Source organism: Melanerpes formicivorus, unplaced genomic scaffold (genome assembly GCF_026170545.1).
Source record: "Melanerpes formicivorus ecotype bairdi unplaced genomic scaffold, bMelFor1.0.p_v2 SCAF_12, whole genome shotgun sequence".
Taxonomy (NCBI): Eukaryota; Metazoa; Chordata; class Aves; order Piciformes; family Picidae; genus Melanerpes; species Melanerpes formicivorus.
The window spans coordinates 6534772-6553861 of record NW_027142364.1 but is presented as its reverse complement, the minus strand read 5'-3'; the positions used below and the strand labels follow the sequence as shown (position 1 = coordinate 6553861).

Below are 19090 nucleotides of genomic sequence, written 5' to 3'. Positions count from 1 at the left end.
AACCAAGACAGATCATTAAATCTGGACTTCAGCAGATGAACATTTCTTATCATTCAACATTTCACATGTCTTCTACTTTCATGTCAGGAAATGTAACTTATAGCCCACGAGATTTACCTCTTACCTCTCCTCCAGTTCCCAGTCCCATGATCCTATAAAAAGATGAAAGGGTTGCCATCCTTCCGTCTTCTCTTCTGGTCTGTTCTTGCACCTACCAAAGAGTCTCAATGGTCACATTATGAAAAGCCTTTAGTCATGAGGAAAAAAGCCTTCTCACCTTTTACTGAACAGCAGATTTAATTTCTGAATGAACATGAGGAATTACAGTCCAAGAAAAAGCAGGAATTTAGGAGGGAAGTGACAGCACTCTTCCATATGAGCAACTCTTGTGTTCAAAGAACATCAACTGGCTTAAAAGTTAAAACAAACAAACAAAAAAAAAATCAATCTTAATTTAATTCTCTTTTCTATTTTTCCATGATTTATATCCATTCTGAATGTGGGTTGTTTTGTGGTGGGTTTTTTTAAATATAAATCCATAAAAATGTCATGAGTCACAAGAAATCAAGACTTCCACAAAGCTCTTTGTTCCCCTTGCAGGTTTTTTACTTAAAATACCAAACATGACCACAAAGAGTAAGAAGAGAGGCAGCATCAAAACATACTCAATCTGTTCCTCTTCAGTGCAGACAGGAAAGAAAGCAGCAAGAATCCACACAGACACAAGATGTGAGAATATTTCTTTTTAATTTAAAACAGTTGCAACAATGTCATTCACAACCTTTCTCATCTCAGACAAATACTCTGTTAACAGTGCTTCAAGCAAACAACTCTGAAGGGTGCAAAGTAAACCAGTACAGACACTTCCAGGATACAACAGTAAAACCCCTGAAGAGTAGTTAGAAATCTTAGCCATTAAGGTAGGAAGGGTGATGGGAAGAGAGAGTCATGCCCAGTCACAAATTTTGCATAGTGTTTCAGTGCATGAAACCAGCAAATAAGACAAAAATGGGTGCTGCCAGGATGGAGAACAAAAGGAATGAATTGGAGGTGCTTCTAAAACAATCTAACAAGCTCAGGTGGCATCTGTGTTTGGAGTGTGCACTATTGACCCAATGGAGGCTGCCTGAATCCAAGAAACTGGACTGGTGCTGGTTTCAGTTACACCAAAGTAAGTCAGAAGTAATGCCACTGAACTGAGTAGAATTACAAGGGACAGTAATCCAGAAACATCTAGACTCCTTTTTAAACTGTAGCTTTGAATAAATAAAATTTTTATCCTAATTACATCTTAGCTAGGAAGATTAGATAGGAGTTTATGCCCACATGTGTTTCAGAGATTAGAGACTGTGACTCAGAATGAGGGGTCTACTGGATTCAGCACACTGCCAGAAGTGAGAAAAAGAAAACAAGGAAGAGTTGCTGATTTGTTTTTTAATTCTTTCCACTTCCCAAATTTAAATGTATCACAAGAAAAAGTAAAAAAGCAATCCAAGAGACGAGACCATTATTTGCTGTCAAGTCCTGGCTTGCCATAATTCTCAGGTTAGATTGTCTCAAAGAGCTCACAGTGATTTTTCTTCCTCCTTTTTGTTTTTTTTTTGTCAAGAAGCTGTCAGCACAGCTAACCCCCGCAGCAGCTATTGACATATAAACTATGTGTCAGTACCCAGACAACATGGCATTTCCCCATCAGCCACTGCCCAGGCTGTGCACCGAGGGCTGGCCCAGCACAATTAAGTGCATACCAATTTTAGCCTGGTAAATTAATCTTCTGTTCAGTACAAGCTGTTTGAGCATGGCTTCTGCATGCTGAACAAAAACCAAAACAGACAAACCAAACTCTTCTCCCCCACGCTAGGCTGAAGAGTCAGGAGTTTACAATCCTGCTCCTCCAGCACTTTGATGTTCTTCCCACATATCCCCTCGCATGAGTGAGATGATTTAACCAGACCTTCGAAAAAGGAGGAAGCTTTGGGAGATAAAAATTCCTCAAACAGCTGAAGAATTTTTAATGTATTTTCAAGTGCTACATTTTAGAAGATCTGCAAGCCTTTCCCCCAAATTCCTCCCTGAAATTCTGACCCACTTGGATGTTTCGGCAGGTAGTACACAAGAGTGATGATCTGAAAAGAAATTCAGAAGCCAGGCTGCTACAGCTCACCTACCCCAGACATCATTTCCAATTTATCACCTGTCAGCTTTCCAAGTGTCCCCCCTATTAAGGGACATCAATCAGTCACACAGCCATTCCAGTTTTAGGATGTACCAGACAAATGGTTGCAAGAGCAACCTTGCAAGATCTTGCAACAGAAAGCTCCATGTTTAATCCTAAGACACCAGTCATGTTTCCAGTCTGATAATGAACATGGGAGCTACCCTGTTGGCCTTTATTTACCCAAAGTTTCTAAATGGTAATGGCTACCAATTCTTATTAGTTTAGAAATATCCCTTTAAGTTCATAAGGCAAGAGGGAAGTTGTTGTGGTGAACTTCCTTGAAATATAATTGGACATTCCAGAACAGCTGAAAAAGGCAGAAAACTGAAACAAAGCAAAACAAGAGAGCCCTTTTGTCCTTTTTCCAGGGCCAGAATGGAAAAGCACAAACACAGCTATACAGAACTTCAGTTCTTTCCCTGCAAAATCTGCTGATCCCATTTTCAAATCTGGCTTTTTTTTTTTTCTGGTGAAATACGAAAGTACTCAGAACCTGGAAGAAGGAAAAATAATTACTGGCAGCTTCTGTTTTGTCCTGAACCGGTGGCTCAATAATTACAAGGCAGCTGAATCTCACAGAAGCCACTTAGTAATGTGCCAGGACACTGTTCTTTTGTGTCAGTAAGAGCACTAAGTGCAGGAAGCTTTCCCAGCAATTAGGCACCATTTACACCCTACTTAATTATTGCACTAGAACAGTCTCTCATAATCTTTTAACGTCAAAAACTGATTGAGGCTACATCACCAGAGGGAAAACTTCTCTGCCCCAAACGCTGGAGGAAAAACCAAATAATAATAAAATGCTCTGCTCATAACCAGATTTTTAATTTAGGTTCTCTTCTGTAGTGTGTAGCTGCCTGAATTTTGCTATTAAACTTGCAGGCAGTGACTGCAGAGAAAGTGTAATTACACCTCCCTGCCTCTCTTGCACTCTAAAAGGAGATTTTCTGTTTTGTATTTTTTTCCCCCACTGTTTCAGTTTATTTTGAAGGCTCTGCAAGATTATAGTGAGGCAACAGCCACTAAACAGTGGCCAACACTGAACCTTTGGGGTTTTTTTGGAATCATGAAAGATTTCACACTCACCACCATTTTCACCATTTTCTAGAATTAGTGCTTTCAAATACAATTTAAAAACCCCCACACAGATATTCTTGCCTGTGACACAAACTGAAATAACACTTAAAAAAGAACAAGACAGGAAAGGCCAGCTCCTACTACGCACCCCTTCATCCCTGCCAGAGATACAGAACCCCTTTTAGAAGGTGTATGTTGAAGAGATCAGGTTATTAGTTGAAAGAAAGATGAAACATCATTTCAAGGTGGGGATTTTGTTGTTGTTGGATTTTGGTTGGGTTGTTCAAAGGTAGGAAGGAGAGAGGGGCAAATCAATAAATAGGCAATTTTACTAGACAATTTTTCCAACTCATGGATGGAACTAAATATTTAAGCCACCTTTGGCAGAAAGCAGAACTGCATTGTATTTTGTCAGGGATTTGAATTCAGCTGGAATGTAAGAGGTATAGATGTAAATTGCCCTGCAATAAATAGAATGGGATATTAACCCCTTTTTTACCTCCTCCCTTAGAAAATAAGATTTAAATAACAACCTTCCCTTTCCTGAGAGGATGCACTAATTTTACAGTCAGTCTCCTTCTTTTAGCCATCTGTAATCCTGAATCTGTTGGAGGAATATGCAAAACTAGAAGTGGGTAGATTCAGATTGGATATTAGGACAAAGTTCTTCACCATGAGGGTAATGAGACACTGGAACAGGTTGCCCAGGGAGGTGGTAGAAGCCTCATTTCTGGAAGTTTTTAAGGCCAGGCTGGATGTGGAAGTGAGCAATCTGATCTAGTGTGAGGTGTCCATGGCACGGGGTTGTAACTGGATGATCTTTGAGGTCACTTCCAAGCCTGACAATTCTGTGAAAACAAATATTCCAGAGAAGATGAAGAAACTTATGTCTGCAAAAATAAGATGTACTGCTTCTCTTTGGCAGAAAATGTACTGGGCACTGACAGGAAGCTGCTTCCATACCCAGTAGTTTCTTAGGTTTATGCATCAAAACAGCAAACCAAAACACTGTAAAACTGATTTCCAACAGATAGCTTTAGATGGCTGTTCTCATTGTACCAGAAAATCTCCCAAATAAGACATTCTGCTTTGAAAAACACTCACAGACCCTCTCACTCCAACTTTATATATGATATGACTCCTCTAAGTGGCCTAGACTCTGGCTCTCTCTTACCAATGGCGTAAATATTTCTTTGTGTTCTTCAATGGATGTGTGGATGGAACAAGCAGGGGCTGGCTTGAATTGAGCTATTTTTGTTCAGTTGTGAAGCTTGTGTTTCCTCCACATACTAGCTGCAAACTGTACCAATACTCTGCATGGTCTTAAGGTATCCTTGAAGGTGTATAAATTTAAAACAACATACTATACATCACCTAATAGAAATTTCCCTCTAACACTTATGGCGGCATCAAATGACTGTTTTTAAATAAACTATAAATATCTCACGTTTTCCTTTGCTTTTTGGCAGTCCAAGAGTTAGGGGTCTTTTGTTTTGTTTAGATTTTTGTTGTACACTTCTTTTTAGGCAGCTTAAAAAGGCTTATGGCTTCTTAAGGCCAGGTAATAGATTTAAGGCCTAACTTGGTATCCTGTGGTAAAAATAAATGTAGCCAAGGTCTTTGGGAGGTCGTTCTGAGGCACAGACTCTAAGGTCATTGTAGATCACCCATCTGAAATGAAAACAAAATTGATTACATTCGTTTATCAGGGACTCCTCAGACCCAATCTTCAAAGAGTTTAAAATCTAAAATTAGGCATTGCAGCAAGAACAAAAGATCAGAGAAACAGCCAAAGCAGGTTTATTGGCAGTCAGGAACCAAAAAAGAATGCGTAGAGGAATGTGTAGTTACAGTTCAAATGAAGGAAAATCAGGGATTACCACTGTCAAATAATAGGAGCATAGCAATATCACAGCCAAGATCAGTACTGCAGTATTAGCAACCTGCAGCATCAGCCCAGACTTTGAAGGGGTTCTGTTGATGTGGAATAAAAGGAAGTTGGGAGAAGTTCAAACAAAGCCAGACACAGAACTGATGACCCAAAACAAACAGATATGGAAGAGCAAGCACAGGAGAGTCAGTGGTACATTCCACCACAGACTTCAGTGGCATCAGAACTGGCTTATCATATATAGAAGCCATAATCATTTGGTGAGAATTAAGCACATGGCAACAAGGTGTGTGTGTCTGCCATGAACACACACCCTGCTCAGTACAGACGCATGCTTCAAAGAAAACATTTGTTTGTTGTTCCCTGTCTTGCCCAATTCCACTCACCTCCCTTCTTTTTTGAGATGACAAACATAGTGGCCACTCATTGTGGATGTTCCCATGTGGCTGATGAATCCAAACAGCTCATATCCTGTTTAAGAAGTATAAATGGGACTGTTAAGTCTTTTATTGCTAAAGTTGCTGTGTGACTCCAGAGGAAACTTACTTTCTGATGCTGGAGAAGCAGCTAAGCACTCCTAACTCAGACTCTGCTTCACCAAACGCAGTTTCTGTTAACACTGCAGCATATTCCCACTTTAACTAGTGAGCAGATTTACTGTCAAACAGCAAAGCAATCCAAATCAAACCCACAGATATGTGCACATACAGCAGGACTGTGATCACAGCCCCTTCTAGGAAAGGGGAAACAGCAGATTCACTCCCAGTTCACAGAGAGCACCAGAGGAAGTGACAGATAGAAAGTTCATTCTGCACACGAATTAGCTGTAACTGTGATCTCAGATTCCACACAAATCAAACAAACCCCAGCATTTTTTCATTTCAGCAGCCCATAACAGACAGAACAAGAAAGAAATCTCTTCTGTTAATAGAAGGATAATATTCATGTCTCTGGAGAACTCAGCATTGGTTCTAGCTCTCCTCCCATTCATGCCATTCACCCAAATTACCACCAAAAGTAAAAAGGTACCTTCTTTCAGGATACTGGATTTTGGTGGAGAGGGCTTTCTGGAACCATTTTACAGTATCATGTTGGTTATCAGGATTTCAGGCACTCAGTAAATGGTCTCAGTCTATAAAGGCTAAGTACCACAAAAGATAATTATTCCAAATTTTGTTTGTTTGTTTGGTCTAATTTTGTTTTGGTTTTTGTTTTATTTAACCTAAAGAAAACCAATGTTTCCCAAGTCTCCAAGAGACTTCAGATTGGTCTTTATAATGTTAGAAACAAAGAAATTAATGTTCTTATGTAATAACAGCCATCACAGAAACAAAAGTCAGATTGGCTGTTAATATTTTTTTTAATGATATTACAGTCAAGATCAGAGGTAGAAATTTAGAACATACCACAGTTATCAGAAATGGTTACTAAAGACCCTTCAAAAAACGTTATAGGATATCCTTATTTTAGAACCACTAATGCTTTTACACTTAAAAACAGGTTCTTTGCCTACTTCACAACTTTGACTGCTGTCTGTGAGCTCCATCTTGTGGTTTGTTTAGCAGCAGTATGAGTGAGGCTCTCCAAACAAAAAATAGTAAGAATAATATTAAAAGAAGATAGCAAAGCAGTAAATGCAGCACCTCAACTATACCTGCCATATTTAGAATAAGGAACTTGGTTGAAGAGATTACCAAATCTCCCACCAGACCATAGGAGAACAGACCCTCAGGTGGTCTGTAGCAGCAGCGTTATTGTTAGGATGCTTAGCCTGTGAGGATTTAAACATTCTAGTTTGGCTTTGCTTTTTTTGTCTTACCGCAACAACATGGCAAGTAAAGCTAGGCCAGGAGAAACTTACACGCTGTGGCAACAAGAAACTTAGACTCAGGTTACTCAGTGAGTCCAGGGAAAGTGTTTTCTCAGCAAACACAGCCCACAGAACTTAGCAGCCTCACAGAGATGGAGCCAACCCCAAAAGCAAGATTGGAAGTAAGTTTCCTGAATCGTGTCAGTTGCCTGCACCCATAAACCCCACGATAGCTACTTTCGAAACAGAAAGGAGTTCTGTGACTGGTGTAGGTGTGATAACATGACAGCCAGTTCTAAGCTGAAAGAGAACTTACTTCCAGACCCATCTTTGATCCTGGGTCCCTCTGGCCCCGTCTCTGCAAGGATGTTGGCATTAGCATTGTTCTCCATATCCACCATGTCCAAAGCAGGCTCACTTTCCTCCTCGAGTTCAGGGTGGCTGAAGATCCATTCCAGCGCACGCTCCAAATTATTGTTCTGGAAGTCAAGCAAGCAAAAGAACAGCCTTCAATACATTCTCTCATAGCCTGCTACCATTCATCAGCCACAGGGCAAGGATCACGTTTGACAGCACTTAAAACCTGTGTAAAATACATAATCTACCTCCATGGAAAACAGCACTCAACAAGCATTCTGCAGAAGCTTGACAGATGGGAAAGAAATCCTCCCACAACTAATCCCCGTGGCCCTCAAGTTCTTTTCTTGAAGATGCATAGCCTTCAGGCATCCAGGTTGTTTCTCAACAGATGGTAAAAGAAACTACATTTTCCTCACATTCCTCCACACTTAAACATTAATGTGAGACACACAAACCATCTTCCCCACTTCAACCCAGACAAATCAGGCATCCCATGATTTGCCAGAATATTCTATCTGCATCACCCAACTGGATTTCTATATGCATGTTTCAAAGGTACCTAAGCAGGCACAGGTACAAAGCACACAACACAAAACAAAACCCAAGTGCTATCAATAACACAGGGAACTCACAGTTGCTTTCAGGGCTTGAATTGCTAGATTTCTGTGGAAGCCCATGGAAATGATAATTGCAACAGTCTCTTCAGGAGGTTGGTTATCTAGCCCAACATCTCCAAATGCAGCTGCTCCACTGGAAGCAACGTCTCCAAATGCTGGAATGACCAGTGGCTCAGCAAAATCTGGAACAAACAAACATCTGTCGGTTCTTTCTTTTACCCCAGGAAACTGGAAAGTCAACAACAAACACAAACAAAAACCAAACAGGACCTCGAAAGCAGTACTGAAATCAATGTATGTTCATATTGCAGGCCCAGCTGGGACTTAAAAACAACAGGAACATGCACATTACAAAATATCTAGGTGGAAAAACTCATACTGAGTAGGCTGGAACAATTTGACTTGACACATCAGAGATGTGAAACAGCTGCAAGTAGCAAAGATTGGTATGGAAGCAATGATGACACCAGAATAGTACACAGCCTAGCTGAAACACGTGTATATGTAAAATTAATTGATCCCACAACTGAAATATGTCAGCTAAGCCCAAGTGAAACTCATTCCCCAGTTCCACAAGCAAGACAAAAGCCCACAGGGAAGTGCAAACTCAACCAACTCTGGAGTATCCTGGCAAGGGAGTGCTCAGATATACTCGGTGCTGAGTCATGAGTCCAGACTTTGCACAGATGAAACACAAAAAGTGGAGAACATCTAGCAGCCCCATCCATCAGTAGACAGCCCAAGTACAGCATGAGTGTCCTAGCCTGAGCTAGAGAAGGCTGGTATGGAAGAAAAGCATCTGGACCACAGGATTCTTTGTACTTACACTTGATCACAAGTCAGCTTCCCCCTTAGCAGCATGGACCTAGCCAAAGGGTGGAAAACAGAGAGCTGGTCCACACCATCAGTGAATACAGAAGAGTATGCTTGTGGTGTAACTTAGGCTTACTGTCATCTTCTAGGCAGAGGATATCATGTAATGGTCAAGGTCTGCATAGCCTAAAGGCAGCTTAGGAAAACTCACTCACACCTCCAGATTTCCTGGGATGGGGAAGGGGGGCATTGTTTCTTTGTCAGACAAAATCTCTTGACTGCCACACTACACAACCAGGAGCTGAGTTGAGCTTACACCTTCCAGTCACTGACCTGGTTCTTCCATGTGTGCAATGATCCAGTTGAAAGCGACTTCAGCACCCAAGTTGCCTGTATAGTAGACAGCTTTCCGACACGCTTCCAAAGGGAAACCCATCTCTGCCAGCTGCATAACTGAAGAGTCATCAATATCTAGAGCTGCAAGAAAGGACCTTCTAAAATATCTGTTACATTGTATTTCTTCTTGTTGTTCAAGGTGCCATGTATTATGAGACATATTGCTTTGAGTTGTTTCAGTATTCCAACAAGCATGGGTTTATTGTGAAACAGCCTTGTACAAAGCATTATGGTAGCTGTTACAGATTACTGCTAATCATTTGTCTCAATAATCTACACAGATCCTTAAACCTCAATGCCTTCCTACAGGACTTTCTTTTAAAAAAAAACTACCACTGAATTTCAAGATGCAAAGAAATTAGGAGTTGAGCTCAGCTACAGATGGCAGCCAAAAGCAAACACACCTCTTAAAGGCAGGATCTTGCAGGTAAGAGAAGCAGCAGCTGCTGGATCTTGCAATCTCCAGTTGTGTTTTGTCTCTGATTGACATGGCCCAACAGCTTCAGTTGAGATCAGAGTCCAGGGAGAGCAAGGGTCAAGCAGCTGTGACCCCCCAGATTCTGCTCATGAGCAGCAGATGACTAGCAACTCATATTCCAGGTACTCTGATGCTACTACAGACTCCTAAAGAGTCTTGAACATCCAGAAGTAAACACTGAACATGCACAGAAATCAGCTGTTCTTTGGAAGCATGCAGGACAGTACTTCATGCACCTCTGAGGACAGAGAAGCCATCAGCTGAGCAAAAAGCAGAACAGTTTAAGCAGCTGAAATAACCAGTCTCAGAACAATGAGATACGTACCCTCCACAAAATGGTTTGTCATACGATCTGAAAAATTAAGATAAGAAATAAACAGGGAAAAAGACTTGTGTGAAAGCTAAGTAGATACATATGGGAGAAACAATTCCATAAAGTCATAGAAGCATTTAATTTCATACAGGCAGAGCATGTTCATCCTTATGTTCCTGATGTTTTTTGCCAGGACTTAGAACAGGGACATAGCTACCCAGTAATTTCCCTAACACAGCTCTTGAGCAAAGTGTTACTGGCATTATAAACCAGTAGGAAATACAGCTGGTGGGTGACCTAAACCAAGCTGAGTCAGAATCTGTTTTGTCATAAAGTACCATCCCTCATACATTTATGCTGAAACTAGATCAGTCCACTGAGCAGAGGATAAAAAAAGAATAGGCCTTTGTAAGGAACTTATGGATACAGGAGAACTGACTACTTTATCACCAAGTTTTGGGAAACATTTAGTCCAGAAGTGCTCAAAAGACAACAGCAGTTTAGTAACACCTCTTATGCAAAGGTAAGAAGCGAGCAGATTAATGCTCTATCCAACGTGTGACACCTGTGTTCTGACACCTACTCAGTGAAGGGATCTGAGAGCAAATCCTTGCCACCAGGCCCTGGGAAGGGGACAGTAACTCTACTCATGAACACACACTGTCAATGAACAGACAGAAGATGCTCTCCACATGTAGCTGACCTTCCTAAATGTAAGGTTACCATGCACTTCTCTATTAATTTAAGTCCTAGATACCAATCAACATTCAATAAGGTTGAGGACATCCTTCTCAGGTAAGGATAATCATCCATGTACATGCAAGACATGGAACAATTCTGCTGGTAAAGATGAAGAGATCATAAAGCAACACAAGCTGCTCCACCAAGCAGCACTACACTGTTGCAAAAGAGGCAATCACCACACAGCAGACAAGTACAAGCCAGTAAAGCAAGTGAAACAATCTGTTTCACAAAACATGATGTCTATCTTTGGGCACAGCAATTTCATAAAAATATTGATTATTTTAAAATAATTATATAGTTAGAGCAAAAATATCAATCATAAACCCTAGAAACATCAAAGCAGAAAAGCTGGAATAGTTAGGATGGCTATGGAGATGGATAGAAAGGCTGTGGGGTGCTGTAACAGTCTTCAATTACAGCAGCACAGAACTGCTTTTTAGTTCATAGCACCAAAAGGTGAAGATCAAAGGGATCTATCTTAGCATGTGCTAGAGGGAAAGGGAAATACAGCAGAGAAGCAGGAGAGAGGTCAGTAAATACCTTTTGGGTCATCAGGAATGATAATGGGAGGAGCAATGTCTGGAAGTTCCTCTTCTCCTGGCTGGAGGCCCCTGGCCCGAAGGTGGCTGATGTCTAGGAAATCTGGCATGTCTACAGAAACGTCTACAAAAGCAGAGAAACAGGCTAAGCCAAAAAAGCCAGCAAAATTACCTCATGCTGCAACCTACCCCTTCAGAGAGAGACCTCTGGTTCTCAAGGTACAAACACAGCCAGGATTCTCCTTGTGAAAACAGTTATTTGAGATATCTGGAACACTAAAGCACTATTTCAACACTGCGGACCTAATGGATTGGTTTGTCATAAAAAGAAGACTCAACTAGGATCTTCACAGTATAAACTTGACAGTGAAGTCAGGTGCTCATTATAACCATTCCTACACAGACCTTACAGATTATCTTGAATAGAATGAGCAAAAGAAGAGTATAAAAGGCACATACCAAGCTTTTTGGGTATCCAGTCAAGGCCAAAGGTGAATTTCTTTATTTGCACCACTAAGTACTCAGGAAACGAAGCAAAACGAGAAGTCCTGGGAAGCACAAGGAATACAATTCACGGAAATAGGGATCAAAATCACAAGCAGCATAGATTTCAGTACTTCATATGCCCTGAGATGAGTTATTTTAACCCTGAGTGAGATCAGCAGTGATGGATTTTATAAACATATTTCACAAAAAGGTTTAAATTCAGTGGAGATGTATGGTAGTAGCTTTTTATGCAATCATACCCTGAGTATGAATGCATATACCCTTGCAGACCACTTAGCTTGTAGGAATATTCTACCAAACAACTGCAATTAATATTAAACTTGCTTAGTCAAGTTGTTCTGAAGCTGAATGTCAGGAAATAAATTTTGAATGACATATTGGCTATACCTTCAGGGCATGGACTGAACATCTTGGACAGAATGGAGTAATGATTAAATCTTCTAGCAACAGTAGCATTGCCCGTGAAGTATCAGCCCACTTTAAAAGCATTTTATTAAGCACAGATGAAAATACAAAAGCTATGACTTACAGTTTTTCACATAAAAGTGCTCTGTAAAAAACCCTATATGATAGTATTTATCAAAGTACAGGATAACTCTTCATATAAAGGGATCCCTGATATTTGCCCCTTTAGTGAAAAGTTAAACACAGTGTAACATTGTGTGTACCACCATTCTCCTTCTCCAGGCTCTCATTTTCCCCTTTACCTGCCATTCACACACACTACCCTTTCATCTAATTCATCTAATTCTGGGTTAAATACAGTAAATACATCATAAATATAAGGCCTTCCTGCCATACTTTAAATTACTTTCTAAATTCTTATTCACACCACCTTGCAATCTTAGTAACTTTATCACTTGCAGCACAAAACTTTTGAATTTTAAATAGCAAATTGCTCTTCACCTTGCAATGCTTTTAGAGACCTAGGGAATGAAGAACATCTCATTTACAAATTAGTCCTGGATCTATTTAAAGACTAGAATGTTCTTCAAACTTGTTCACAGTTAATACAAAACCCCTTTAGATTTCTGCTGCTTTTTTCTCCACCATGTGCCCTCCTCTCCCCATTTGCAAGCCAATGTCAGTGAAACTGCATGCTAAGACAGCAATGAGTCACTGACACGTTAAGTGATCTAAAATTAGAAGGTAACTAGCCACAGCAAACCAGTTGCAGAGGCCAATTTTCAACCACTCCTTGCTGCTGACATAAAAATGGAACTGGATAAAAGACTAGCTCTTGTTCTCAGCAAGAAATACTGCCCCTGAAAATATTGCTGATCTCCACCTGCCATTCTGACATCCTCAATGTCTTGTTTTCTAAAATCTCCCATTGTTCTTGGGTCTTTCATCTATCTGATTATGAACACACAATATGGGTTCCTTCTTTCAGCTGTCCATCTTGTACTGTGCCCCCCCTGTAAATGACAGCAAACTTAACAGATGTAACCAAACACTGTAGCATATGAAAGATGGGTTGAAATCCAGACACAAACAACAAATAACATAAAACATAATAACACAGTGAAGACTTTCCAGCATAGTGCTTCAGAAGTGCAAACCCCTCCATCTAAAAACTTTCTCACAGGTGACAAACTTTGTTTGCTTCACCCTGTTTTGATGCCACAGAAGGCCTTTTGGCATTTTTAGTCAAATTAAGGCATCAAGAGACTAAGCACAGAGATCCAGATTGTATTTTCTACCACACATTACAGAGGTTTGTCACTAGTTGATACATAAGATCCAAATTTTAACAGAAGATTAAGCTATAAGCAGTTAAACTTCAAGCTCTGAGCAATCAGACTGCATCTTGGAGTTTGATAGTTGAGACTCATTTGTAATGGGTCATTACAAGTGTCATCAGGCTCGATCTACACATTATATTTATCAGCCCCAACACTAACACAACATCAAAACCCACTCTGAATCACAGCCAGATAGCAAAATAAGCACAGAGTATTACCATATAGGCTTTTAATAGGCAGCCAGACACTTACTTAACTCCTGCAGATTTTGCTTGAAGGGCACTGCTCCAGAAATCCTCTACATTGCTGGGTTCAGAAAAGGCCTGCAGACATGCCCTAAATGGGATCTTGGCACGGACAAGCTCTGGTGGAGGTCTTCCTGCAGCTTCTGCTTCTCTCCTCTTCAATTCATAGGCAATTAATTCATCTAAGAAGTACACATGACACCAAAAGCTAAATGAATATTGTCATGGTTATGATGTCCCTCATTGGTCTCATTTTTTAAGTTTCAGAAATGCAGTAACTTATCAAGAAAATTTTTAGATGACTTTAAGTAGATAGCAAATCTGTCTGCACTACAGTTAGAGCTACAGTTACAGTCACATCTCTTTTTTGAATGTTTCTCTTCATGGTGAAAACACAAAACTAGAATTACTGGGCAACAAGCAATTAAAACCTTGCCATGACTACCAGAACCCAGTGTTACTATTAACACCAGCTACCCACTTGAGCAGCTCAATCTGACTTGGAAAACTATTTCTGCATCATCTGACTTTCTAGATATGATCTGGAAAAAGTTCTGACATGAGCCAACTTGTGCAGCACCACACAGTAAATTAATAAACTAACAGACTTCCTGAGCCATCTCCTGGAAAAAGTATGCTGTCTTCTAAGCAATAGAATCATCACTGAAACTGATGAACAAAGACTGTGAAGTTCTCCAAAATTGAAATTTTCAATTTAAATTTGTCTTTTTAAAATATATTGTCCATTTCAAGGAGTTATTGGGTTGGGTGAGAAGAATCAAATAATCATAATAGTTGTTTCTGGCTTTACATTATTTTAATTTTTGACATTATGTAAGAATCACAACCCCCTTCTAGTGTTCCTGTGATGTCCCCTTCACTTCCACCTCAAGCATTTATGATGCTAGCCCTCAAGACTCTTCACCACTGATGGCAGGGTCAACCAAGGTAAGTCAGTAACTCCTTCCTGCTTCCAAGTCTTCCAGCCTTCTCAGTCATTTTCTCCTTGGAAAACAAGTATGCTTTCTCAGGCACCTCACATGCCTGAAAAAGACACTTTCCAGAATTAAGAAACTTTTTTTTACATACTGGTTCCCTGTCCCAGCCAAAGAAAATCCAATCTCATGTGAATCTTTGGGCACAGACACACACTAAAACCCAACCAGTGGTAGCTCATACTACAAATGGTGTGGCACATCCCTGGGCCAAATCCAGGTCTAGGTTTTAAATAAAAAATCTTTAATATCTTTACCATACAAACGGCTACCAGTCTTGCTGGTATGTTGCTGAGTGGTGACACTTAATGGTGTTCTAACAATATGGGAAGAAATCTGTCAGAAAACTTGCCAAGGGTGTCCTGGTAGTATCCTTCTTCCATAAAACATAAACAGGAATGGTAAAGCCACAAAGTGATATGTGCTTAAAATCTCCTTTAAATAAAACCAAACCAAGTAACTTTCCCGTGATCAGTTCACTGGTTTGATTTACCACATGGCCTTGAACCGTTCTGTCCATATAAAAAGACCACATGAGGGCAAGAACTTAATTCCCTCATGGTTGAAAGCATCACCAGAAGGCCAGTGAATAGACTAATGTCTTTCTTTACCTTTGTTAGTTGCTGCTTCCATGGCAACAGGTAACTGCATGATGTAGTCTACCCTCTCTGTGTAGCGGACCTTTCTGGACTGGCAACATTGTGTGCGTTCTTCCACCAGGAACCGGAAAACATCACTAGGATTTTCTGAACCTACAGGATTCCTCTGAAAGGAGCATCAGAACCAATCATTACAAATGACCAAAGAATCCAAAGGCTGATGGTTACTTTATGGCAAGCACAGCGACACCAATCTTGCACCCGGATCTGGCAGCTCAGCTCACATTGTATTGCATGCAGAACTCACAGAGTCCTGCTGAAGCCCACAATGTCTGCATACACAGCAGTATCCTTCTACACATAGTAACTTGCAAAGTATGAAAGCTAGTGAGTCCAACTGAGTCAAGGTGAACAGAAGGTAGAAAGGTGGCAGGGGGGTAGGAACTAGATGATCTTCAAGGTCCTTTTCAAATCAAACCATTCTAAGATTCTATAAATAAAGACCAGTAAATAAAGTGGAGCATCCTACTCTAAGTCTGCACCCAAACAGAACAAGCAACTTGTAGTTCATTATCCAGATGGAGATGCCATACAAATAACATACCTCCTATTTATTGTTCATGCTAATGTCTGTTATCAGGAAAAACCAGAAAAGTGTCTTCTAACCACCCTCTAATCAATACATGCATTTTGGGATGTGAAACATCATGCATGCAAATGTGAGTAACTTCATGCTGAATAAACACCTTCTGTTCTTGGGGAAAAGGGGAAAGGACAAGATGGACAAGAAAGAGATACTTTAAATCAAAACTGCATGCATTTGAAAATTTCCTTTTCAGACAGCCAGCATTAAAATTCACAGTAGTGATCCCTTTTACACACAGCTTGGAGCTGGAGCTCAGTGGAACTAACATTTTATACAGAAATATTCAACTGACAAATAGCCTCTTTGCTTCCAGCAAGAGTCCTTCCTCCCATAATGGTTCAGTGATGCACAACTGGGATTTGTAAAAGAACTGGACATAGTAATTAGTTGGCTCCAAATGCTAGTATAAATTTGGATTAATCGTAATACCAAATTCATTAATATTCCAAGGCAGACTTCAATATGGCAAACAAATGGACAGCATGTAATCATAAACCAACAACAATTTAACAAGACAGTCACATGTTTATAAAACTGATAGCCTGCACAGTGATGGTTGACCTCTCTGTATCTCTTGCAGTTAGCAGCAGCACCATTGGCCCTATGTGTGGTCATGCAAGAGTCTGAAGCAAAGGGAGAGTTAAAGAAACAAATGTTTCTAAACCAAAATACATTTTAATTAGTGCCCTTTTCCACAAGTCCAAGTCTAAAAGTAATATAACCCAAAAAAATAAATAACCCACTCATGTAACAGTCCTACTTTCACAGTCTAATAATATAACGAGGAAGAAGAAGCAGTAATTCAGATTTTCTCACCTCCACTAGATTTATAAGATGTAGGAAAAACTCCTGTGCATCTTGTTGTCTATTAGAAGAAAATTCTGGGTGGCCTTTACTTATAAAAGCTTTAAACATTCGGGGAGAGATTCCATTGTGTTGAGGCTAAACAAAGGAAAGAGAAACCTTTTAAAAAACAATTCTAATAAATTTCTGGACCAAATATTCCAAAGTCACCCCACTAGATCTACCTATGGCCCATTTCCACCACCAGTGAAATTACAGTTTCAGTTTCATCTGCTTGTCCATTTTATGAAAAATGGAAAGGGTCCTAGTTTGGGGGCTTTAAAATACATTTTGACATAGTTCCTACACCATTCACTCTGATTTTTCTATGGCATTTGCAAATTAAGGGAGATTACAGAAGGACTGATAAAGGTTAGTAGTTTTCAGAAAGGCTGAAAGCCTGCACTATTTGCTAACATTTGACATTCCTTTCAAACCTCTGTTGCACCTAGAAGCATGTGGCCACTAAAGCCCTTTGATAGGTCAGCTAGCAGCTTTTCTCACAACCAAAGATCTCTACAGAATCATGCAATGAACAACTGATGTGTGCTGTGTTTCCAGATGGGTTGTTATAAACAGACATGAATTTACAGTTTGCAGGCATTGGCCATGTTAAGGACCATAACATGTTGCTTTTAGCCACTCAGTTACATCAACAGGAAACTACCCTGCTAAATTAGAAAATCTCTGCCTTCCACGAGAGTCCTAGTTTTGACTTTCTCACCCTCTATATCACTTTAATAAGCCTCCCCAACCATTCAAATTGCATTCTCAAGACAATACTAGCTATTATGTGTTTTAAATAACAGTTTTGAAAGGGTCAGAGTCTTTTACTCAGATATGCCCTCATCTTCCATGAGACCAAATTATTTTCAGGACAATTCAAGAAAAATGGTAGCCTTTAGGAAATGTCAGAGGTTGTTAAAAACTCAGTTAAAGCTCACTCTTCATACAGTTGTGCTGGCATATATAAAACCAATATAAAACCAGGAAAAGCAGCATGAAATAGAAGGCACACAAAACACACTAGAAGGGCAAAATTTTATTCACAGTTTCACCAGGGCAAGGCATTCCTAGAACCACTGAAATTGGAAACAGATTCTCAATTTTGATGGTTTTTCAACTGCTGGCAGTACACCAGCAACCACATTAGGCTAAGATGTTCTTTAAAGGCTCTTGTAAAGAGCATCTCAATATTGCTTGAACGAATAGGTGTTCTAGGGATTTCTGAATCTTGGCTTATATATCACTTCAGTGTCCTCAGCTGCCTTCCATCAAAGCTAGGACTGAGGAGAGAAATACATAAACCAGCTCAAATTACTATACACTGGGCTTCTACGTCAGAAGCAAGAATGTGGCAAGGTGGCACATTTAACCTCATGTAAAATGCACTGAGTTTGGAATCAAGCCTTCTTTCCACCTAGACACTTCTTAGCCATTTGAAGAGAGAGGAAAAAAACATGCCACGTGTGACAGCCTAGAGAAGAGGATTGTATCTTGTCCTCTAAACCTTTTACATTTCAAGGAAAAGGAAAATAACGAAGAAATAGCAAAGCTTTAAACAGAAAATCAAGCCCTAGCTGATGACCTTTGGGGTTTTCAGCCTCTTTTAAATGTTAAAGTGGGTCTGAGCAAACTGGTGTCATTTTCAGACTAAACTCCTGTGGTGAAAATTTTTGGCTCCACAATACCACGAATATTTATGGAACACCCAGCATACTTTCTTTATCAACAGTGCAAAACAGTTAGGCTAAATATAGACAGTGCTGGACTACTGCAGATCTCATACAAATGCTTTGGCAGGCAACAACTCCCAAAAACTTTGGATGAATACCAAAGACCCAGAAAGCAAGAGAACTTATCTGCATGTAGGAGTGGGGGTAGGGAAGCAAAAGAATAAAAGTAAAATTACTCATTTGATAGATACAAAGGAACAGCACTTGAAAATACTGAAGGTCTAAAATCCTAGATGGCAAAATACTATCTGTATGTCTACCAGTATTCTTGAGGAGAAGGCACCAAAGCCAAACAGCACCCCTAAACTGACAAAACAGACTTTTATGCCCAGAGTGAGAGAAGGGAGAAGATATCTGCACCTGGTTCTTTTCTCCAAGTCTTCGATACAACAAAGAACAAAAGCAATAAAAGCTGTTTTAAATCCCAAGTTGTGCTATGACTTGCTTGAAAAGGAAGTCATCTGATGCATGTACTACAACTTCATTAAAGGGAGCTTATGGACAACATAAGTCTTGTT

At 40.0% G+C, this 19090-nt stretch overlaps 1 protein-coding gene across 1 annotated transcript in view; it reads right to left on the bottom strand.

Annotated features, from left to right (window-relative positions):
* Positions 1-730: 730 nt before the first annotated feature.
* Positions 731-19090, bottom strand: part of USP13 (ubiquitin specific peptidase 13) — a 57470-nt gene continuing 39110 nt past the window's right edge. The window contains exons 11-21 of the mRNA XM_068145065.1: positions 16810-16935; positions 15360-15513; positions 13761-13935; positions 11716-11804; positions 11258-11380; positions 9986-10012; positions 9120-9263; positions 7989-8155; positions 7313-7475; positions 5573-5657; positions 731-4966 (exon numbers count right to left, since the gene is read on the bottom strand). Of these exons, the coding sequence (XP_068001166.1) occupies positions 4873-4966; positions 5573-5657; positions 7313-7475; positions 7989-8155; positions 9120-9263; positions 9986-10012; positions 11258-11380; positions 11716-11804; positions 13761-13935; positions 15360-15513; positions 16810-16935 (1347 nt within the window). The 3' untranslated portion in view covers positions 731-4872. The remainder of the gene's footprint in view (positions 4967-5572; positions 5658-7312; positions 7476-7988; positions 8156-9119; positions 9264-9985; positions 10013-11257; positions 11381-11715; positions 11805-13760; positions 13936-15359; positions 15514-16809; positions 16936-19090) is intronic.